Genomic DNA, 24,635 nt, shown 5'->3' with positions numbered 1-24,635 from the left:
ACAAGGAGAGGAGCTGGGGAGCTTTCACATTAAATGGGAGGCCAGGCGTGCTTGCTGACTGGTCATCCCCGACACTAACTGAGTGTCCATCGTAGCAGAGTTCAAGACTGTGAATACTGGTGACTCCTGCGTAACCTTCGGGGGTACTGAGAGCTCACCCTTAAATGACCCCTACTTCTGGAGACAGACCCAGACCCAACAATCAGACCCAAACAGTAAACACTGGCAAGTGTGGAGATATGATATTTTCTTAAACGCTGAAGACGTAGTTACTTTTTCTTTTTTTCTGAATGGCACATAAATGTACTTTATTAAGCATATTTACTAGTATATAATATTTCCTTTTTTGATTTCTTTTTCAGACAATGCTTAAGTTAAGATATATATTCTGCAGCTCCTTACCCTGAATCAATCTCTGAAGTTTCAAGCAGCACCTAGTTTGGCTACTAAATATAATATACTTATTAAAATTATATGAAGATATACTTGTCAAAAATGCATTTCGTAATCTTGTTTCATAACAAATGTTATTTAAGTCGATTAAGTTTATACATGTCACGTGTCTGCTACGGTCTTTGCTTCACAGCTTACTTTTCACATTTTAATCACTAATAAAGATACTATAAGATATTGACGAATCTCTGTACTGTGTGATTTTACAAACAAGTCTTGTATTTTCTCCTGAGATGTACGTCGCTTAGTTTGAGACAGCGTCTTAAATTAATAAATGTGTGTAAATGTAAAGTTGTAGTTTAAAAAAAACACAATTCGAATTCTGTCAGCGTCTGTCATGCATTTTTTTAAAACGACAACATTTACAAAAAACGCAAATTTTATGAGTCAACTGCAACCGTAAGTAAATGTCAACTTGTCACGAATGTGTTGTTGTTGTCGAGTTTTGCCATTATTGCGTCATAGTTCATTAGCGGCGTCCGGAGGCGCACGCGGTCATTGGGAGAGCGCCGTCTGTCGTCACCCCTTAACAGGGCCCCGTGCGTCAGTGTCATAGAGTCAGAGAAGCTGGGACGCGGTGTCAGAGTGCGGCGCGCGCGCAGGGAGATGCTGCGGCTGTCCGCCACCGCGTACTCGACATTATGGCAAATAGCCACATAAGCAACCCGTATTCTGTGGACGACACCGAGCCGTACCTGCACATGAGTAAGTGGACGCGAAACTCCTTTTAACACAGCTTCTTTACTATTTTTTTTTTTTCTTTTCTTTTCATCATGCATGACTTTTCAAGTGTTTTGTTTTTTTTCCCCTCCGGACTTTCGGCGGTTTTGTAGGCGCGCGCGCGTTCCATTCGCCGGACTTTGCACGCCGCGCACACGCGCTGGACACGTTCGAGCGTCCCGTTGGAGCGCGCCGCTCTCTGCACCGCTTCGCCGTGCGCGAGTCAGGTGATCGCGGACGGGGTCAGAGGTCGGCGCTTTAACTGCACTTATGTAACTTGTGTTCTCCGCTGCTTCCCCTGTGTCGCTTCTAACGTCTCTTAGTTTGTAGGTGCAGCTGCGTGGGTTCTTGAGGGCTTGAAGTTCTCGCATCCTCCTGTCGTTGAAATAACAAGGTCCGTTGGTTTTATCACGCATCCATCATTCCATCATGCCATGGGTTCTGAAAGTTCCCTTTCACGCTGCAGGACGAGTAAAAAAGATACTTCTGTACATGTAAAGCAAAGTGGTTTTATTGTGGTGGATGAAATGAAATGTAACAAATGCCATTCAAGCCAGAAAGTACCCAACAACTTCAAATCAGGGTCACTTTCAACAGACTGAAGTACCTTGGTCAAGGGTATTACACTGTGTTTGAATCAGGATCTTTCAGCATGGTGGCTCAGAGCGCTAGGTTTCCCTATATTACAAGCCTTGGTATTTGTACAGGTTTGAGAATGTGCTTAAAATAGATTTGAAAGAGTCCCATATAGCTGATGAATTTTCTTCTGACTACACGCATCTTGTGATGTAAACTTGCATAAAGTTAAATGGGTTTCCAATGTAAGCATTATCTATGTGGTCAAATTGACAGCACTTATGGACTGCTTATATATTTCATAAAAACATTTGTTCCAGTTGTATTCGCTTAGTTACGAGCACTTCAGGGCCAGTCTGTGTGTGCTTTTGAATGAACTTGTATCCATAAAGTTACTTGTTATGTGGTTTTTGGTAAGGCCTTTTGTATGTCTGGATTTACTTGTTTATATTCCTTTTTGATTTAAAATATAAAGTGGAGATCCCCTATGGGGGATTAAAATCCTGGATTTAGCATCTGGGAGTGTATTTATTGTTAATGTAGAGCTTTATATCTGGTTGAGTATGCATGATGTGCTTTCTGCATGCAGGTTCTGGATAAGAAATGTTCTTGTGCGAGGGTATAGTAGTGTCAGATTTGCTGTAATTTGTAAATAGTGGGTTGGCTAAATTCTTTATTGTTAAATTCTTAATCAATTACACTGACATTAGAAAAAAACCAAAGCTATGGTGCTTATGATGTTGGAGTACAATGGACAAATGGCTCAAGCCATGTGCTGTCACATGCTTGTTTCACATATTAGAAATGGAGCAGAAAGTATGGGTTATTTAGTGGTGGTATTTCTTCTGTATGTATTTACACTAATATTTCAGTGTGATTACTAGCTGTGGCACTGAGGACACATGGTTAATGTTCTAAGGTTTCAAAATCCTGTGTTGACTTGCATTCCCCAGAAGGCAGCATGTAGTGCTTGGTGTTGCAATACAAGCCTTTAGGCTCATTGAACCCACTGAGTAAATCAGGATTAGCTTTGTCATTATCCATACAGCACTGTTTGTTTCTACACTGACACGGTTTGGTCTGTTGCTGGCCCTGTGTAGTTTTTCCCCACAATTTTACTTGCTGTATATGGTTATGTGTGCTCTTTCCAACCACCCTGAATTGCAGGATAGAGCAGCGTTGCATTAAAGGACACAATATTAACTGTAGGATTTTAAATTGGTGTTAAATCTCTGCTCTAAGTATATTTGCTGCAAGGGTTTTAAATGTTTTTAAATTGCATGCTCAGTTTTATGACCTCCAGCAGCTCATCAGTTGCCTTTCTGTGGATGAAGATAATTTAATCTTAAATGCTCAGAATAATAGGGTTATACTGTATGTATTAAGTGAGCTCTATGCACTTGGAATGTCTGCAAAACAAACTCCTCTTGATCAGAGCTTCAGAAAAGGCTGTAACATAAGATACTGCATTTGTTTTTCATACACAGAACAGCCTCACTCTGAAAGACACAGAATATGGAGATGTGCAGTGCTCTGTTTCTGGTTCGGTTTCACTAGTGTGCAGTGTCGTCAACTCCCCTCCTTAGTGGTGATGGTTTGTGAATTTTTATATTCCAGCAAAAGGGTTAATCAATGGATCATGTGGCTTCCCTCCCATAGTGTTCATTTGACTCTGCCTGATTTGGTGGTGGTATTTTTCACAGTACAAGTTGACACTGTTCTGCTGTCAAACTGTCTGCAGGTGATGCCTTACATCTCTTTTTAATGACTGTTCTATATTTAAAATAGGGGGGCCCCAAAAATAAAACATTCTTGCCCTTGACATTTCTTGTATGACTGAGGCTTACCCCTGGATTACTTTTTAATTTGTTGTGATTTGGGGGGGGGGGGGGAGGTGTCTAAATCTGCATTGTAGGCCTGGAAAGAGTCCAGAACAGGCGATCTATTAGATAACATTCAGCAGACAGTGGATGCACTAGGTCCAGTCCTACAATGCCCCAGCACAGACTGTGCTTTGATTCTGTGCTCCAATAGGCCTGTTTGTGTGCCCCAATTATAGCCGCGCAGCCCTGGGAAACCTGAAACAAGGACAAGCCTTCATGTCTGCTAAAGACTGTCTTTATGCAGTTATTGTTCATGTAATCCTCTCTGCAAACAGTAACTTGCACTAAAACTCCTGGTTCACTGAGGTGGAACTGTAGTACCTGAAGGTCTGTGCAGGAAGTTGACTTGGTCTGAAACTTCATGTTTAAAAGGATAAGATGCACAAACAAACCTTAGCATGGTTGTCTCACAAGCGGGGTACCTTGTAAATATTTTACTGACACTTTGCCAGCTGGAAATTAAGATGATCTGTTGCAATAAACTGCTCTTCCTAGACTGATCTGAAGATAATCTCAGTAATCCAGTAAATGCAGTCTCCACCCACATCTTACCACTTCTCTCTGCTGTGTGCAGCGGGTAGAATCAGCAGGGACTTCAAGTGCCCTGACTCTTCCCATACTGAGGGAACATCCATACATGCAAAAGGGGAGAATGTAAGTACCCTGTTCATACTGCTCTAACATTGCTTTGCTCTCGTTGGGTTTGCTTTGCTGTTTCTGCGCTTCCGTTATGTAATGTGTTTGCTTGGAGAAGCACTGCAGCTTTACCTCATCCTGTATTGATGGTATGTTTGCAAAGCTTGATCATAGTTTATATGAAGTGCCTATAACGTGTGTGTGTGTGTGTGTGTGTGTGTGTGTGTGTGTGTGTGTGTGCTTTTTGCCTTTCCTGTTACAGAAGTTAATTCATCAATTTAAAATGGGTTTTGTTAGTGAGGATCAAAACCTTTGTCGGATGCATGATTATTTGGACTGTACAGTCCAGTGCATCGTGATGAAAAATTTACAGGGATCAAAATTATCAGCTTTGTGTTAAAGTGGACTTTTTGTTGTGTAGTAACTCAGATTTTCTGTTGTACATATTGGGATAGTCATAGTCACTTGAACTTTAGACCCCCCCCCCCCCCCCCCCTTTGTAAAACATGTGCTGTTAAATGAGTTTTTAGCTGTAGGAATGTTGTCCTGCAAATACACCTCTTGTTCAATTATACTTGTGGATGTAAATTAATATGTGTACTATCAGTATTAGTCACAATATTGAATGAATAACATACCCTGTTGAAACACCCTTCTGATTGCTAAACCTCCACGACAAAGATGTGTCCTGGTGACAGAATAAATTGTTAGCACAAAATGGTCAAGAAATGTTTAGAAGTAGATGTTACGCAAGTACTTCAACAGCTGCTGTAATGGAGTACCCCCCCCAGAGGGAGGCAAACGTCTGCCACTTGTATGCTTGGTTCTCCCTTTGCTTCTCAGCACCGTTTCAGTGTCATCTTCTGTTTTAGATCAGTCTGACCAGTATCTGTGGCCACAGATGTACTTTGGATATCCTTACTGTTGCAGTCAAAAGCAGAACAAGGACCAATTCCGATATTAAACTGAATGCATTTATTTCGTATGCAGGGCTACTTGTTTAGCCTGCAGTACTTTGAGATATTTTGGTGTTTCTTATGGACAGATCTTGACTTTATGGTACAATGAATTCGGAACTTTGAGTTGTGAGTCATGCAATGTGCTGAGACAGGAGCTTAGTGTCATCCTGAGCAACTAGCACAACGCTTGGTTTGGTCGCAGTTTTCTTCCATATGAATTTGTGGTCACATGGCCCCTTGATTCTCAGCAGTTCCTGCCCTGTGGCATTGTGAACAGGGGTGCAGAATGTCAAATATATTCCAGTGCATCTAATTGAATTTTATTAAACATTTATGTAACAGTATGAGTTACTTCTGTCTCATGCCCTAATCAAACTTGCAGTAGAGCAGATTCAAAACACAAGTGCTGCTTTCAGTGCCACAGATGGTTTAGGCAAGCATCTGAACCACATTTGTCTATTAATCCCAGCTTTCTGGCTGTCAAAACTGAGCTTCAAGTTTAATGCTATTCTGATGACTTATTACCAAATAACACTACATCAAAGCCTTATAAACAACCCTAACCCAGAAGCATAGGAAATGAGGTGGCGCATACCATCTATAGGACACAAGTTATTGCAGAGCTCAACTTCCCACAATTTAAGCATTTGAATCCCCCCCGTGGCCTGTAGAGCAAACAATTGCCAAGCTAATGGCTCGCTTACTTCACAGATGAAGCCTTCAAAACTAGCTGAGTATGCAGTTTTTGACAAACTGCAACTTGGATTCCAGTGGAGCCCCAGTATATTATCTCTGGAGGTATGTTGAATATAAATAGACTTGAGCTCCTGTATGGTGTCTCCTCTTTGCGGAGACCTTATCTTGCACAGCCTCATCTGGCCCGTACATCCTCTTTGACAGTACAGCGTTGGCACATAATACCTTTCCTGTTGGCCTTGAGTGCCCAGACATGCAGCACTGGGACAGAGGCCCTTGCGAAGGGAAGCATCCCCCTTCCCTCCCAACATTAATTATAGCCTTTGTGGGTGTCCTAATGCAGTTGTATGTCATACCTAATCCTGCTGACATCTCTATTCTCTGTTTGTATCTACAAATACAAGCGTTATCTGTGCAGACCAAAAATGGGCTGAATTTTAGCTGTCTGCCTCTAGGGGCAACAGAAAGCATGGGGAATAGCAGAAGGGTGCGGGTAGCTTGACAGTACAGTCAGCAATAATAAATGAAATATGCTGTATTAGCAAATAAAGGCACATTTTGCACTTTTAGGAGCAAACGTCATCAATTTGTTTAATTTTATGTATCAGTCATTTCCTAATGGCTATAATTGTGGAATTTGCCAATTTTAAAAAAAAAAAAGAAAAACTGACATTTAATGTGAAACAATTTATTCTCCACTTACAATCGTTATACTCATTAATGGTGCAACTTGCGCTTTTTTTTTTTTTTTAAATGCTGTTTCCTCCTCTTGCTGAACCTAATGAGGGTGACACAGCCCTATTTAATATCACTTAAGTCGGAGGCTCACGGGGTGAGGGGTGGTGGTGGTGGTGGTGGTGGTGGTGGTGGTGTGATGGCGGTCATTTTAAAGACTTGAAGTAACACCAAAGTCCTGTTATAAAAGATAATGAACTGGTCATGTTCTAGGTAGCTGAACACTGAGACCCTGTGTTGTATGAGCTGTTTATGAGAGTGCATTAGTCTTCCAATTAATTTTTACCTTTAATTTTCAGGTGTGCAGTGTTAAGTGGTAGAATGAAGGTTTCAGTTAACATACTGGGTGGACATTTAAATAATTCTAAGTTACGAACAAGCTTAGTTGACATACAATTGTATTCTTTCAGGGTTGGCTGTAGGTCCTATCCCCAAAGCTGCTCCTGACTAGATCCACAAGGAAACTTAAATCATGTTTGGAGTTGCTTTTATCAAACTAACTGGTTTTTTTTTTTTTTTTTTTTCCCCCTCTTCTTTTTTATCTGAACTCATGCAGCAAGAGATTTTCCCATGTCATCTTGTCTGCCAGCTATTTGGCCTAAATATTAACCACAGTGTACACAGCTCTGAAGTCTTTGAAAAGGCATCCCAGTCAAACAGGACTGCATGAAATTGCACTAGCCTTGACATTCTTCTTTTGTAATAAAGCCATTAGTGTTACATGGGGAGCCTTACTTGATCCTTTCTCACAGTGAAGTCTCTGCATTGAAGCAGGCCTCCAAGTTTCATCTCAAAGTTGGACTGACTTGTCTCACATGCTTCATCTTGCTTTAACTTCACCTTCATCTTTCATCCCAGTTCTTTAATATCATATTTGGTCCCGTTGCAAAGTTGAGTTTCAAGATATTGATTGCGATTCAGGATGGTACAGAGGGTAGCACTGGTATCTCACAGCTTCTGGCTTGTTGATTCTGTCGCAGGCTCATATCCAGCTCAGTCCGGAGTTTGCATGTTATGTTTTATCTGGGGAAGGGAACCAGTTCAAGATGAATTTCAGATGAAATGGTGATTCTGGTGTTTTTGTGTGCACGTGGAAGAATGATATTGCCTCGCAGTGGATTAGTGTCCCAGCTGGGGTGTTCCCTGCTTTATACCCTATGCTTCCTTGATTTGGTTCAGTAACATTATGATCCTTCACTATACATGCAGATGTTGATAGTAGATGGATGGATAGTTGTAATTCAGTGTATATGATAGGTCTGAAGGTAGTCTCTGGCAGCCAGTTTTATTTGATGGCTCATTGTGCTATAAGCATGTACAACAAACTCCAGTAGCTGTGTAGTGCATATAGATGCTCCTCTACTTATAATGGTTCAACTCGTGATTTTTTTTCAAAGTTATGATGGTGCGATATAATATGGATTCGGTAGAACCCATACTTAATTTTTGAATGTCGGTCTGTTCCCGTGCTTGCGATATGTGGCGCGATACACTCTCCCCATGCTGGGCAATGGCAGAGAGCTGCAGCATCCACTCCACGCTTGCTGTCTCTAGTGATCACGCAAATGAGTGTAAATAACCGATATTGTGTCAAGGTTTTTCTTTCTCCCCCTCCTCCCTGTTTTCACATCCCGTCGTGTCTGCTAAACGCCCGTGTGTGTGTGTCTCCTGCTTAAATTTTCCCAGCTATAAGGTATGAATAAGTGTTCTGAGCACGTTCAAGGTAGGCTAGGCAATGATGTTTGGTAGGTGCGGTACTGTATTTTTGACTTCTGATTTCTGCTCTTACAATGGGTTTTTCAGAATGTAACCCTATCATTAGTCAAGGAGCATCTGTATTGGGTTTCTTTTTTTTTTTTTTTCCCCCCCTCTCCCCTCTTTTTTTCTTTTAAATTGCCTGAATGCATCAGGAGTGTCCATCCTTGCTCATTTTTGCATCTTTTCTACCTTCAGATGTGGAAGACATTAAATGACAAAGCTGTTGTTGGATGCACTGACTAGCTGGAATTAAGACTTAAACCCTCTTGAATACACAAGACACTGTATGCACAGCATAGTAAAGTAAGTTTACTGCTGAAAGCCTGCTATGTTGCAATCACTGAAATGTTGGCTTCAGTGACGGTGGACATATTTCAGAATCTCTGCATGAAAATGGGATCCTAACAGAAGTATTCCTTAAAACTATGCATTTTGATGATGATGATGATGATGATGATGATGATCGAGTTAATCCAAGGAAGTGCTTATTTCATGAAAGTATGTTTTGTATAAGACCAATACATCTTGGAGCTTGAATATAGACTTGATGTTCTACTGTATCAAATTTGTCTCACAATTTGTAGGACAACTGTTTGGAGTGCTTGAGGAAGTCTTGTGACCAGATGGTTCCTCTCATTGCATCGTTTGAAGACTTCTCAGCAAAACAAGTGGCCATTGTGTCTTTCATAGCATCTGCTTCATGGTTCTTAATGATTAAGGGTAGCTTTAAAGTGCAGGCAGTTGCACAGCATTGAAAAGGATAATGTTACAAGTAACATTTTATTTGTGTCCTTGCTGTACTTCTAGGTCTTGCTGTAAAGCTGAACTAAAACAAAGTGCATTAACAGACCCAGCTCTTGCGAATCTGGTAAAATAAACTGAAGGAAGCTCATCTGTTATTAATGTTAAAAATCCACTTCTTTGCATCTCTGCAGTATTTTGAAGTGGCTGCTTATCTATTTTTAAAAGGAATCTTTGCTTTTCAAGCAGTTTATAGGACAAACTCCTAATATGCTGGAAAGAAGAGTTTTGTCAGTTTATTAGGGGAATTGGGAGTACATGTTTTGTTGGGTTGAGTTTAATGCCTTTGGTGGGGGTGGGGATTTGGATGGGGGGGTGAAGACTATCCCCCATGGGGGGACAGCTGGGCAGCCTGCAGATAAACAGGTTGGAGATGCTTACAAGGGATAAGAGGATTTACTGCCACAACTGATCAGACATCATCCTCATTTAGGAAAGAAATGATTACATTTAAGAAGGGGGGGGGGGGGGGGGCAGCAGGCTGGGCCATCCAGTAGAAATGCTTTGCTAAAGCATTGAAGATGGTGCATCTGCATCTTTACTAGCATTGTGGTTGAATTAACTCTACTGCTATAACTGCTTGACTGGAACATGCTAGCTGCAAGTCTTCTAAATAAGCAGGAAACCTAGCCTACCTCCCCCCCCCTTCTTCTTTAGCTTCATTGGGAGGATTAATCATGACACACTGCAACAAAAGTCATGTTTGCTAGTTTGCTGTTTTTAAGGGTTTACCAGACTGAAACTTTTGCTGTCTTTTGATCCAGAAACTGGAACCAAGTGGGGGTGTTAATCATACTGGTTAATTTATAGAACCAGTCTGAAAATTATGCACATCGGGCAGTAGCATTGTATTTAAGCGCAACGCTTAATCGGCAATATGCCACGATTCTCATATTCTGTTCCTGCTTTAGCTGTCATGTAAGGATAGTGAATTGCAGGATAAATCCATCTTTAAAAGCCTATTTTTATTTTAAGTTGCTATTATCATCTGGTCTTTAGTGCTTAGTTTTAATCAAGAGAGGTTAAAAATATGGTACATTACTGATCACTTTAGAATAGCTCAGCAAATCAAATGACTGATCTTCACTTACTCAACTCAATGAGTAAAAAAGAACATAAGAAAAGAGCTGGATAATGTTCTTGGTATGCAACCTATACCTAGTTCCTCTGATGGCCATTCAGCCCCTACGTCACAAGTTTGTTCAGCTGAAATAATTGCACTAACAAACTGAGATGCTTTGGGGCACCTCATCAGAATGCATCGTGTGGGATTCACACATCAGTGACTCATCTACTGGTGGATCCTATCACATGTGCAGGCCATGCTGCTGTCCAGTGCTGGTGGTTTGGTGGGTAGTCAATCTGCCAAGGTACAGTAAGCTAGTGTGTTCTGCATACTCTTAGGACTGTACAGTCCTCTATTGTCCCCTTGGATCTGTTCCATGGCTTCAGCTTACAGCAGTGTCTTTACTCACTGCACTGCTGGGAACTGACATTTAATGCAGGCCAATGAGGGCTTTCTCAGTCTGTGTTTGTGTGAGATGGAGATGGGGTCACCCCTTCGGCAGAGACAGAGCTCACACATGCAACTTGTGTTGGGAACCTTGAACTGTAAGTGTAAAGGCAACTCTTTGGTCTTAATGATCAGAGGTATGTGTTAAGTTGTGAAAAGAATGGTAAACCCAGTAAAGGCAGGCTTGTCATATTTATTGGTTTGCCTCTTTGTTGATCTTTCACAGGTTTTCATTGTCCTTTCTACAGGCATTTTACTATATTGATCATTACACGATTGTACTTTAATTTAAATGAGGATGCCACAAACTTTTATTTTCTTGCTTCCAGTGATTTTATTGCTGTTCAGTTCAAATTCCGTTGCAGGAATAAATTATCTATTGCCAGGGGGACTTTGAACTGATCAGCATACAACAGCTGTAAGGAGTTGTTGAGAGGATGGGGACTCATCTAGAATACTAATGCAACCTTATCGAAACTCCAGCTTTTGAACACGAACAGCATTGAGTGGCCCTGAAAACTGACACATGTATGAACTTATGAATGTACCTTTTCCTTAGTTTTAAGTCATATCAAGATGTGCTGGTGTAAATGAGTGGATAAGTCATCTTCATGCATTTCATAAAAGCTTTAAAACTGCTGCACTTGATCAGTTTTTAAATAAAGCAAATTTCTCTCTTGTAGAGAACTTGTCACAGTACCTTGCACTACTTGTGGAATACAAGGTATCTCTTCATTGCGCTTGTTGGGAAAGCTGACGTGCCATCCTGGAACACACTCTGCTACATTGGAAACGCGTGTCTGGCTGCAGGCTGCCTGGGTGACAGGGCACTGCAGCATGCAAATGCCATGTCCCTTTTCTTTGCTAACTGACAGATCCCCTAAATGTATTTGTCCATTAAAATGTCAGTCTGTCATATTGAATAAATGAGCACAAATAAATGGGATGTGAGTGCTTTTTATTTCTTCTAACAAGGAAATACTTGCATTGGATCATTCAGTAGGTGTAAGACTTTTGGGGACACAGATGAGGCTCAATACTGAAATTAAATAACCCTTCCAACACACTCCATTCAGAGTCCTTCTTGGTGTTGGATTACACTTCAGCTATAGCTAATGAACTGGCCTTTGTCAACCTGTTACAAAATATTACTCTGAATGCCAGTTAAAATAAGACTATGTGCTTTTCATTGCTTAAGACTATGCTGGTCTGTAAGTCGCTCCAATTGTTGAGTTATCGAATTTACATTGGACAAAAACATCAACTAAGACTATTTTCCATATACCTTTCTCAGTTATTTATATTTTTATAAATGTGACATTATGATGTCCCTTGAGCTTAAAATGGTTTTCATCATTGCCACGCCCTGCTTTTCTCAATCTGGTGTGTTTTGTGTCCTGTTTGCAGATTCCACCAGGCCTATGAACCCAGCCTCTTCCCAGCATCCAATGAACTGCATGTTGGGACACCCTACCATCATTAGCACCTCCAGCTCCTCACGGCACCTCCCTTCCTCCATGGACACCATGGCTTCTTCCATAAATGGGTTAACCTCCCCATACTCAGTTATCACCTCTGCAGTGGGATCTCCCCAAGTATCCCTGCCCTCCACAGCTCCTATGAACTTTGGTGCACTGAGCAGTCCTCAGGTAAAACCCACTGGTCAAGGTCTGTGCACAGCATTGGAATCACATGAACCTTTCTGTCACTTTTGGATCTGGTGCTGATTCAGCAGCTTCAGAATCACATGTCAAAGAATGGGCAATATACACCTAAATCAGCAGTGCTATATAGTGTCAGAGGCCATTCATATCAGTTTACTTTGCAGTTGTGGGCAGGTTTAGGGATTGACTGTGTGCTGGGGGGGGGAACCACTGGTCTTAAGTGGAAATCATTAGTTATTATACAGAAGGGGCAAACAATCCTGTTCTTGGAGAGCCATAACCCTGCAGATTTTCCAGGTCTCTGAACAGCTGAGCACAGACTACCTAGAGCACCTGGTCACCTACATTAAATTAGCTCAATAATTGATCCCATTAAGTGATTAGGCTTTTAGTGGAATGGGAAACAGCATATAGGTTCACTTGTCATGGCCATCTTTGGGGTAACTGGAAACCACATGTCTTTTTTTTTTTTTTTTTTTTAAAAAAAAGACATGTCTGTCCAATTTTAGCTATTTAATGAATATTACTTTATGGCAGTAGTAGTTGGTGTTTGGTGGTAAATGATGACACTGGAGATCCCTCAAATGACCAGCCACATGGGACAGCTGGTTGTGTATTGCGGTTCCAGTTACTGCCTTTTGGATCCAAAGGTCCCAGGTTTGATCCCCAGGCTGTAGTACCCTTGAGCAAGGTATTTACCTAAAATTGTCTAGCTGTATAAATGGGTGAATAATTATTTACATTAATGCTGTAAGTTGCTTTGGAGAAAAGCATCAGCTAAATGAATGACTGTAATGTCTTGCTGTAGTCTTAGTTTAATTTTGTGTTCTATTAATCTAGAAGTGTCACATTCTGTTCCGAGTGTACAGTATAATTTTGTGTTCTATTAATCTAGAAGTGTCACATTCTGTTCCGAGTGTACAGTATAATTTTGTGTTCTATTAATCTAGAAGTGTCACATTCTGTTCCGAGTGTACAGTATTTGTGGGTATTCCTTCAGTTTAAGCTTTACTGGTAAAACTTAATTGGACAGTTGCATTTGCTCAAACTACAATATAGATGTTTTTAAAAAGGCTTGGCCCAGAAACTGCAGTTCCTTTCTTTAAGTAAAGGTTAATTATGGAGCTAATTAAATGAGGATGTGGGGATGGGTACTTCCTGTGCAGTGTGAGGAATGCCACTAATTGAGTTTATCACCCTTGAAATGAAAGTAACTGCAAGAATGCATGGTGTCATATTGCAGCCAAGTTAGGACATGTAGACATGTCAAACATATGAAGCTGTCTGAACAACTTACTTGTTAGCCATTACCCATAACTTCCATATGCCCCCATTATCCTCATTCTTATTAAATAGCTTAATGTTGGTATGATGCTGGGTAAAGGCAGTTCTGAACCCCAGACAAAAACAGTCTCACCTCAGTGAGGTGATCATTATGTTGAGACTTAAAGCAATAACATTTTTGACATCCCAAATCAAGTTCACTGTGTAACTTCAGTGGAAAATTGTACAATTCCAACAGCTGTCAATGTATCTAAAGCTATATGGTAGCTAATTTGAGATTACATTGTTATGGCTTTTAATTTATTTGCTGATCCATCTCACTAGTCTTTAATTCAGACAAATACAGTACTTTAGTTTTTAAACCTAAGTATGGTAGCATAGTGGAAAGGAGCATTAACATTACTGTGCAGGGCTTTCCTTCCTTGTGTACATCCATGCAAACTTGTGTACGAATCTGCTGTGCTTCTGCTTTGCACCCTTGCCCTTTCTAGTTTAAATATTGATTAGGCACTTGAACTAACAGCAGACTGGGAACTGTCAGCCAAAGGGAACACTTAACTGACAGTGCTTTTTCTCTGGTTCCTGCCTGAGGCTGGCAGTTAACAACAATCCAGTCATGCTGAAGGAGTGGGAAAATTACTGGCTTCAAACCTATCAGAAGCCCAGAAGGCTTTGGGGACTAAGATGTTGCATGACTTCTGAATTGGTAACTCAAATCATTTTGCAATGTGAAAGACCAGAAATGTCCTGCAAAATACCCTCAAATGTTCTGAATGGTGTAGTTGGTAAGGCATGGACACTGTTGTCAGCTGTGGTCGTTCCAGCACCACCCTCATTCATGGACTGCTATAAGGCGCTTAGGAAACAAAAGCCTTATCCACTGAAAGCTTAGAGGCCTACAGTTTAAATAGGACAGTTTTCCTATTGTTAAACTGCATTTTCTACATGTTGAGATTTCATTTCCTCCTGGGTTCTGGTTATAAGTTGCATGTTGTCCCACTTCTATACAATAGAACACCATGCACTCTCATGGAGGAGAGAGGTATTTTAAGAATTGATTTTGTCTGCTTTAGTCCTTTAACATAGAAGGTAGAATTGTTTTTAATAATCCCCTTGATTGTGTAGATGTGTTTTTCTACATGTTAGCTAATAGTTCTTGTGGTACAACATTACTTTTCCTTTCCTCCCTGCTAAAAACCATGTTAGAAATGTGCCAGGGAAAAATTCTGCTTGACACCCGGTACTGTATGTTAACCACGGGGATGGATTATGAGACCATAGTGGCAACTGCTTTTCTTCAGCATTAGGATGCAACTGTCCATGAGTGTGATGCAAAATGTGAAAGATTGTTGCATGCTCAATCCAGTCCTGTTACACATAATCTATATAAACATGAGGAATTGTTCAAGTAAAAGTGAGAACTGGAAGCTTAATGTGAACCTGCTGTCTTATTTTGTGACATGGGCAAAACTTAAATGACATTATAAAAGATTTTGTGTTCATGAGCCCTATGCACCATGTACTTCATTGTAGAGCATATTTGTCTGGTAAAGGCACTTTCCATAGATGTCCAAGGGATATACACTTCTAGTCCCTTATAAGTCAGATATGTATGCATATTGTATCAAAGTTTTTTGATGATTTCTTTACAACAGGCTGAAGGTTAGGCACCCTGGTACAATTGCATTTCATTTTTTCCTAACACATTTGCAAAGCATGTAATTAAACATTCCTGCACTTTTTATTTAGAACCCTGTTGTTAGGCCAGAAGGATGTGGTGGCGTGGCAAGTTTGACTGGTACCTTGCTAATTTGCGGTTGAGGTTGAGGTTTGAGCCCTGCTCAGGATGCGTGGCAGTTCTGTGTTTCTCCCTGCATGTGCCTCCCCCAACATACAGAAGACAGCACTGGCAACCCCCTTCTGTTCCTCCCTTGCCATGAAAACCACGCAGGTGGCTGCTATGGGTCAGGTTTTACTCAATGATGATAACAATTGTTAGGCTAGAAGGCCAAGTATTCGACCTCAGAACTTGCTCAAAGCAAGTTGATGTTTTGGGCCTAAATTAAGTTGGACTTGCAAGCAAAGACCTTATAAATACTGGATCTTGCAATGAATACCTTGGTCAAATGTTTGAGATTGCTAACTGCTTTCAACATGCATTCATCCTTTATAGGAGTATAACAGTAAGGTGTGGCTCTTGATTTTTGAACTGGCAAGTTTGACATTTGGGGTGTCTTAACCACTACCTGGCCTGTTGTGCCACTGGTTTTTATGCAAACACATGCACGTGACTGGCTGTGACACCTTTGGCAAATAAGCGCTGCTTTTCCAGGTGGTCATATGATCTGATGGGTAACTGCCTGTGTTGCTGGGGAATTGGAGAAGAGAAAAGGACCAAGTATCACACACCAACTCTGTCTCACTCAGATGAGCTCACTGAACAATGTGAGCAGCACCGAGGACATCAAGCCCCCCATCGGACTGGAAGGACTAGGGAGCATGAGCAGTTACCCTTGCACCAGTCCTGGGTCACTGACCAAACACATTTGCGCCATCTGCGGCGACCGCTCTTCAGGTACTAATGGAATCTCTACCATGGTAGGGACTCCGTTCCTCCTCTCAATCTAGGACTAGCAAAGTGTCATGAGTGGTCAAGTTTTTGTAAGTGGCTATTTTTTGGAACCGATATATGGCCTGTTTTGTGTGCGCAGGGAAGCACTATGGTGTCTACAGCTGTGAGGGCTGCAAGGGCTTCTTCAAGAGGACCATCAGGAAAGACCTCACCTACACGTGCCGAGACTCCAAGGAGTGCCTCATCGACAAGCGCCAACGTAACCGCTGCCAGTACTGCCGCTACCAGAAGTGTTTGGCTATGGGAATGAAAAGAGAAGGTGGGACAGACCAGAAAGATCTTTGGTTGTTCACATTAGATTACTAGGCAATCTATTTTTGTTGGAAACTGGGGTACCTTAAAAACAAGTAGCAGTCAGCTGCAAATAACATGACGGCGATTCATGGACAAATACTTATGGATACGTAAGCAGGACGGATTATGCAATTTGAATGATGTGAATGGAGCTGCACGTTCATTTAAAGGTGGTTAGAATTACTTGAATATATTTCTTGAAAATCTCTAAGACTTTGAGCACCTTCAGGGACACATGGTTATGTACCTGATAATGGCATAAATTTAGCATCTTCCACTTGCTGAATTTTGTATATGCTAAGGAAAGTTTTCCTGCAATGAAATCTCATTTTAGTTTTGCTTATGCTGCAGATAACCATTGGGCTAGTAATGATTTGGCTTCTCTTGGCACAGCTGTCATTTCTGTAGTTGACTAAGAAAGTGAAAGGGCAGCTTATTTGAAAATGATTTATGCATCATTCATGTTAACTGATCTGTTTAAAGGTTATGACAGATGTTGCTAACTGGCAAATCTGAGGCTAGGTCTATACCGTAAACCTTCAAATATGTATCTGCGTTTACATTTGTTCATTTCCCTGATGCTTATCTCCAAACTGACTTACGATTATTTAACCATTGGTACAGCTGTACAGTGTTATGGTAAGTACCTTGTTGGAGGTGGGAATTGAACCTGTAACCTTTGGGTCCAAAGGCAGCAGCTCCAACTACTATGCTACCAGCTGTGCCCTATTTATGCTTTTCTATTATGAAGCTGTGAAATGAGGCTTGCTGTGTATGTATTCAGCGGTGCAGGAGGAGAGGCAGCGAGCAAAGGACAAGAGTGACAATGAGGCAGAGTCTACCTGCAGCGCCTATGATGACATGCCAGTGGACAAGATTCTGGAGGCAGAGTTGTCTGTGGAGCCCACAACAGAACCCTCTGTGGACGGTAGTCCTGGCAACTCGGTAAAACTACATGCTTTAAAATTACCCCTGTATGAAACCTTACTGAACGTTCCCTGTATTGTCATACCATTTTGACAAATGGTTTACTTCATTCACTGGGGCTCTCATACTGTAGGTGCCCGAATGAGCAAATTTACTGAAGTTGGAAAATCTGTCATCCCTGCAAACTGTTAAAAGGCACATTTCAGATTCTTTGTAGTATGCCAGTGGCCATAAAGTACCTTTTAATTTTCAGTATGTGTTGATGCACAGCTAACAGTATTTGTGTGACAAGATGGTACTGTTCTGATTTTACTTGTGTAATGTAATTGCACACCCCAACATAAAATATGCCTGTGTTTCTGGTGCCAGTCCAGCGATCCTGTGACAAACATCTGCCAGGCAGCAGACAAGCAGCTCTTCACCTTGGTCGAGTGGGCAAAGAGGATCCCACATTTCTCTGAACTGCCGCTGGATGACCAGGTCATACTGCTGAGAGCAGGTAGAAAACTAGTCATGGAGTTGTCCAGTTCTGTTGTGAAAGACTCAGTGATTTTTATTATTAAAGTAATTCTTTAATGGAATACAGAATAATCAAGGTAAGCATTTTATCTTCATTCCTAGGACAGGTCAGTATACTGGACTTTTTTGGTACCTTGCCCCCCCTCCCCCAAATTGTCAGAGGATAGGAGTGTTTCTGTACAAATGGCTACCTCTGCTGGTGGAATTCTGCACTATGCAGTTTTCACCATTACTCTTAAACTGCAGCGAGGACAAGGATTTCCATGGGCCCTGACCACAGCAGTATCCGGTTGTGTTCCAGGTTGGAACGAGCTGCTCATTGCCTCCTTCTCGCACCGTTCTGTGACAGTAAAAGATGGTATTCTTCTGGCTACCGGGCTACATGTGCATCGCAACAGCGCCCACAGTGCTGGTGTGGGCTCAATCTTTGACAGGTGTGTGTCTCTCTCTGGTTTGGAAACAGGAAATGGACAGTAGTGTTAGCATTTTTATTTTTGCAGTGTTGTATATTGTCCTTACTAGTACAAAAGTACTTTAATTTCTCATTTCGTTTTAAAAAAAAAAAAAAAAAAAAAAATATAGATGCATGTTCACCACAGCTGCTGGAGAGTTACTACAATGGGTGTTGGATGCCCTAAAGATAACAAAGTATATGTACGACAACTTGGTCATGAATGTATCATTTGCAGTCCTTTTTTTTTTTTTTTTGATTAGTTATATATTAATCATATGCAACGAGTTAAGCTGCTTGTAGTGGCCATGCAGACTGTCCTGGCACTCTGGGGGGGGGGGGGCACATACATCACTGAACTCCTTTCCAGGGGCACAGTCCAAAAAGATATTTAAGCAGAACACTTTACTTCAACAAATCATTTAATCTTTGACTGTAACCAGTTGCTTTATATGTACGTTACTTTCAGAGATCATACTTTTTTTTTTTTTTTTTTTTTTTTTTTTTTTTTTTTTGGAAATGGCTAAAAACCTTCATCTGCTGGTGATAAAGTTCCATCAAGCAGAGATCACCTCAGATGAGTTTTCTATACAAGGAAAGAACAGAAGTGGTTTACCAGTGCCCCCCTTTTTTTTTTTTTTTTTCCCCCCCTCCACTCCCAAGTATGTCTGGGAGTTGCAAACAAGGAACATGCAAACTTCACTTACGCTGAGCTGGACTCCCCACACCCAGCAGGTAGCTCAGGAATGAGGCCACAGCATTACCAACTAACTGTTCTACTGTTCTCTGACCCTTTGGTCAGAATCCAACCATAAACTAGCAAAATATTTAAACTACACTTTTTTATATTGTTTGGTTAGGTTGGATGTCAAGACTGATCTTTTGATCACACATGAATTAACAGCTTTGTGATTTATAGTACGTATGTCAGACATCGTATGGAAGGTTAGGGTTATTGATGTTGAATGTGGTTTAAAAATGCATTTTTGCAGAAGGCATAAGTTTAAATGTACTTTTTTTTTGGGGGGGGGTAATTTTCTTCTTTTTAGAGTTCTAACAGAATTGGTGTCGAAGATGAAAGACATGCAGATGGACAAGACGGAACTAGGATGTCTCCGAGCCATTGTCCTCTTCAACCCAGGTCTCTGGCCTCAGCAGTCCAATTTCAGAAAGATTCCATATTACAGACCATTCTGTTGTAACACACTACTACTGAACTCTGTACTTCATTAGCCTTGTCAATGGAATTGATAGGGGATCAATGTAATAGAAATGAGTATCGCAAAAGCATATCCCATAAATTAACAATGGCTCATACTGCGATTTTAATATTACAGTAGCTCAAACTCAGCTCATTTTACTACTTAAGGGGTAGTCTGCTGCAATCAGTCACATGACTGCTTTAGTATGCAGTGTGAGAGCATCTATTCTCACCTGAAAGTCACACTCCAATTATGACATCAGGGCTGTTTTTTAAAACGGTGTTCATGCACTTGTTTTGTAGATGCAAAAGGTTTGTCAAACCCTTCTGAGGTAGAGAGCCTCCGAGAGAAGGTGTACGCTTCGCTGGAGAACTACACCAAACAGAAATATCCAGAGCAACCCGGAAGGTGAGTATCTAGCACCCTGACTGCTTTCAAAGTAGGGAAGATAAGACTATCTTTAATGCGTATGTTATGCCGTTAACCAGAGTAAAATGCATGGGACAAAGATTTACGTGGTTGGTTCCTATTTAAGTACAAATGCAGCTTTTTTTAATGCCTGAATTTTTACTCTATGCCTTCCCCTTACTGCATTCTTCAGGAGTAATAAAGGATTCATCTTGACTTAAACTCGGAATCTTTAGATATCCTCAGTCTTCGGTTTGGATTTAATTTGCCTTCTGGAAATGCCACATAGTACTCAGTTTAGTTTCCTTGATCATATTTTCCATTGCAGGTTTGCTAAGCTGCTACTTCGACTGCCTGCTCTCCGCTCCATCGGGTTGAAATGTCTAGAACATCTATTTTTCTTTAAGCTCATCGGTGACACCCCTATAGATACCTTCCTTATGGAGATGCTGGAGGCTCCACATCAAACCACATGACACCTCACCCTCTTTGTAAATATTCCCAAACAGTTGTATTTGATGCAAAGTTTATTTGAATTAACACCAAATTTTGTACTAAAAATGTGTTCATGTGAAAATTTGTGGGAAGAAGCAAAATATACAGTTAATTTTAATAGATATGTAGAACCTTTCTGTAAATATACAGTTATGCCATTTTTGATGTTTGCAATTCAATTTTAAGGATTTTTTTCCCCGTTTTAAAGTTTGTCATTGAATTTTTAAAATGCGTATTTCAACTGTCAAGTTTCATGTCTTTCTATAAGCGTGTTAAACTTTTAAAAATAAAGTTGCCTCACACACAAAGACCGACTTTTGGAAGCTGATGTAAATACCTGACCTAATGTTTCTATTTTGTGGCGCGCAGCACCATGGGTTTGGATGTAGCAAAGGACGCAGAGGCCGCGTTCATTTTGAACACTTATTCGAACATCGGCACACAGGGAAATAATGCTCTTGGTGCGAGGGCTCTGTTTCCTCAAGGACCTGCGCCTCAAGCCAGCTTTATCAGTCTGTTAAGTGTACCCAGGCTTACTCTTCTTTCTCTTCCTGGCAAACATGGTCACCCCATCAGCGGTTGAAGACTTTATTTTACTATTTTTTTCCCATAATGCAACTGTTTAAAAAAAAAAAAAAAAAAAAAAAAAAGAGAACCGCATTCCCCGCTCGGGTCGTTAGAATATATAGTTTGCCTTGTTGCCAAGCTTTTAAAACCCTGTGCTCCAGATGCAGGTGTAGACTTAAAAAAAAATTTCATACAAGTCTTATGAGGTGTCCCCAAAGAAAGTGGTGCACGAGCGTAAGCACTTTCCAGTCGTAAAAGGCGCGTGACTCTTTAACGGAAACGGTACACTCTTAAAACTTAACGATAGTGGGGGATTCAAAGCCGAGTTTCCTTGGTTTACGTGTACAGCACGTCCGTTTGCCTATAATACAACATGAGAAATCGGTAGTTATTGCTGCTAATATGTTCAACGGGCTTGTGCTACGACGGTGTTACTACTCTCATGACCAGGCAGAATATAATGAATGAATGCAGTAACTGTTGCTGCTTCAATCGGCAGCACGACGACAACGACTGGTAGCTGTCGAAGTTGAAGTAATGATCCTGTAAATACAGAGTGGATTTGGGTTATTGTAATGCGGGAAACTGAACGGAGGGGGACTTTTAAACGGGTTTAATTGGGGAAGACGAACAGCTGGAGCACAAGACTGTATTCGCCATTCTGCCTCCTCGCCCTAACCCTTAACCACTGAGTCTCGAAATGTCAAACACGAACTCTACATCACAACCCAAATATAGATTATATCATTCTGTAATTTTAGAAACTAATTAACGTATAACGTAAGTTAAAACAACTCTTAAAACAAGAAATCATGCTTTTACAGTTCGATCAGAAGGCTGTAGATGTGAAAATATACTGCACAGTTTGCACTCCGCGAATTATACCTCAGATTTGGCCTCCAGCGTTCCGCTTTGCGTGTTTTCCCCTCGCAAAGTGTGTGAATTTACACTGCGCGAAACGGGTTTTATTCCAATTTATGTATTCCATAATTTGGCTAAACGTGATCTAAGGCTCCCCGACAAAAAAGGAGTAGTGGATGTGGATCGGTACCTGTCACCTCACCTGTCCACATTGTTTTCCTTTCTTCTTTAAAAACGTTATACGGTGTTTTATGTTTCGTTGTAAGACGCATTTTTGCGGTCTGTATTCGCGTCTGTTATAATAAAAACGGTCGTCTCTTGTAAACTTTTACACATAAGCCCTAGCAGAGCTCCTTATTCCCGCGGCCGAGGGTCTGGACTGTGCGTACCGTGACTGAGCGCTGGAGGAGGTTTTGCTGCCCCCTGCTGGTTGTCTGCTTGCACTGTACTAATCGAGACTTCGCTACAATGTCGGAAAGTTTCTCCTGTGGCGAAGAAGCTCACACAGCGCGCCGCGCCTTCTTCGGCGCCCTTGAAAGGAGGACTTGTGACCTGCCGAGAAAGTAGAGTCCGATGATGTAGCAGAACGGAGCTTGTTACTGGAAGCACAGGCTCGGGTTGTCCCTCAACGTGGAAGACGGGACCGGTGAGACCAGTTTGTTGCGGAACAATGGTGGGGAGACTTTTTTTTGCCATCATCAGTGAGGATGACATCTGTCAGGGAGGCAGCCTGGAACCCCCCACGGTGAGTAGGGTCCCCTCGCACCCCCCCCCCCCCCCCCCTACCTCCAAAGCTTCACACCCTCCACTTTCCAGTGGGGAAAATCATCTCGGTATCATCCATGTACTTCCACCTCATCATCATTGTGTGATGAATGTACTTCTGCTGTTTCAGCCCCACACTGACCACTGTTTTGTCCTTAGTGCTTTCATTGTCTCATATTCACTTATTCACTCATATTCACTACAAAGGAAATTCCTCAATTTACCCTCCTTTCAATTCTCAGTACTGGGTTTTTGGTGATTGATCTGCAGAAAAGATTCAGCACGGCCTGGCTGCTTAAGCGTATGATCACACAAAATGTGTACATATCATATATGTTGTGTAAATCATGCGAAACAACTACTTTGTGACTTTACCGAGGAAAGGGGGGGGGGCTCAGTACTTCCACATTTTAAAGTTTTCATTCTGTGTCGCGGTTGTGGGTTTTATTTATTATTCTGCTTTTAAAATAAAAATGCACTGGAATACTTTATGGTTTATTTTAAGCTGTGGCTGCTTTTAGCAAAGTTACAAGAACTCGTTGCGTTTTCGTGCAAAAATTATTAGATCAATTATTAACAGCGACTTGGTCGCGCAGAAATAAATATGACGGACTAGTAATATGGAATAATTTCAAAATTGTGTTAATGCGTTGTGTACGATTTGTGCAAGCCTTTCGGTTCAAATAAATAGTTTTCCATGGACCTAGAGCCAAGGAATAAAGTGTATATATTCTTATTTAACATTATTAGCCTCGTAAATAAATTATCCACTTCCTTGGCAATCCGAAACTCAACTGGATACTGTGAATAATATAAAAAGTTAATTTTAGTGCAAGTATTACTTGAAGTAAGAATCAGCAGTATAATAAATCAACGACAAAATCAGTTTAGTTCTATTTGACATTTTACTCACTAAAAAGTCTCCTTGGAAAATAGATTGAAACTTGGTGGGTTATATAAATAACAACGTTTATTACATTTCCGAAATACGTCCGTGTTTCTAAAACTTGAAGAAAGACATAGTTTTGAGTAAAACTAAAATATTACGCAGTATACTTAAAACGCCCTTTGTAATACGATATAAGAATTACTGAGTCCTAAAACCTTACTGATGTTCTTTGTCACATCAGACAATTATTACAGTGTTACTGTTACTGTTTAGCCGATACGGTAAATGGCCATTTAATTAATGCTTGGTTTGTACGATAAAAAAGTACTTAAAACACGTTTCATAATAATATAATATCTAATGGTTGTTTTATGTATCCGTTATAATGATGGGCTGATATTATTAACAGTGTGTCGCTGAAATATTAACCGCCACAATTATATAATTATATAAATTATATTTCATTTTTAGCTAGAAAAATCAGGTGTCGTATTGAAGTTGTATTTTGAAAAAGCTGGTCGATTAGTTGTTAGAGTTACTGCCTTAGTTTGGATTCAAAGATCGCAGGTTCGGTCTCCAACTCCGGCTGTAATACCCTTGCGCAAGGTCCTTTACCCTAAAAATCGCTCCAGTAAAATTACCCAACTGTATAAATGGGTAAATAATTGTAACTTTAATAATTGTGACCTTACACTGTAACCCGCGTTGGCTAAATGAATATGTGAAAGTGCACGTGCTTCGCGGCTTGGTCGTTTCTGAGAAACATTTTCCTTCCTTGGATTATGGGATGTGATCTGATGATTTGGGAAGTGGTGATGTGCAGCTGTTCCAGTTTCAGGGCTGAGCGCTGGAGAGCCCGCTGTCTGTAGAGGAGATGGGAGGAGGTGAGGAGATGAGGGAAGATGAGCAGATGCTTCTCAGAGATGTGATGTGATGCGATGTGAAGA

General features: G+C 41.0%; 1 protein-coding gene across 6 annotated transcripts; it reads left to right on the top strand.

Moving 5' to 3' along the window:
• The first annotated feature begins 946 nt into the window (after nucleotides 1–946).
• Nucleotides 947–20,795, top strand: rxrgb (retinoid X receptor, gamma b). 6 transcript variants are annotated; one of them, XM_018754242.2, is made up of 13 exons: nucleotides 1,088–1,158; nucleotides 1,287–1,422; nucleotides 1,504–1,567; nucleotides 4,207–4,286; nucleotides 12,138–12,379; nucleotides 16,106–16,253; nucleotides 16,390–16,569; nucleotides 17,389–17,549; nucleotides 17,901–18,030; nucleotides 18,352–18,484; nucleotides 19,551–19,642; nucleotides 20,006–20,111; nucleotides 20,440–20,795. In XM_018754242.2, the coding sequence occupies exons 5-13, from the start codon at nucleotides 12,152–12,154 to the stop codon at nucleotides 20,585–20,587; spliced, it is 1,326 nt and encodes a 441-aa protein (XP_018609758.2). In that variant the 5' UTR covers nucleotides 1,088–1,158; nucleotides 1,287–1,422; nucleotides 1,504–1,567; nucleotides 4,207–4,286; nucleotides 12,138–12,151; the 3' UTR covers nucleotides 20,588–20,795. The 6 variants fall into 6 exon arrangements, with proteins under 6 accessions (XP_018609757.2, XP_018609759.2, XP_018609758.2 ...); XM_018754244.2 differs by lacking the exon at nucleotides 4,207–4,286; XM_018754243.2 differs by lacking the exons at nucleotides 1,287–1,422; nucleotides 1,504–1,567 and having other exon boundaries at nucleotides 1,083–1,158.
• Nucleotides 20,796–24,635: the final 3,840 nt, after the last annotated feature.

The sequence above is a fragment of the Scleropages formosus genome, chromosome 9, assembly GCF_900964775.1.
Source record: "Scleropages formosus chromosome 9, fSclFor1.1, whole genome shotgun sequence".
In the NCBI taxonomy this organism is placed as follows: Eukaryota; Metazoa; Chordata; class Actinopteri; order Osteoglossiformes; family Osteoglossidae; genus Scleropages; species Scleropages formosus.
The sequence above is the reverse complement of the archived record's forward strand: the minus strand, read 5'-3'. Positions and strand labels throughout refer to the sequence as shown.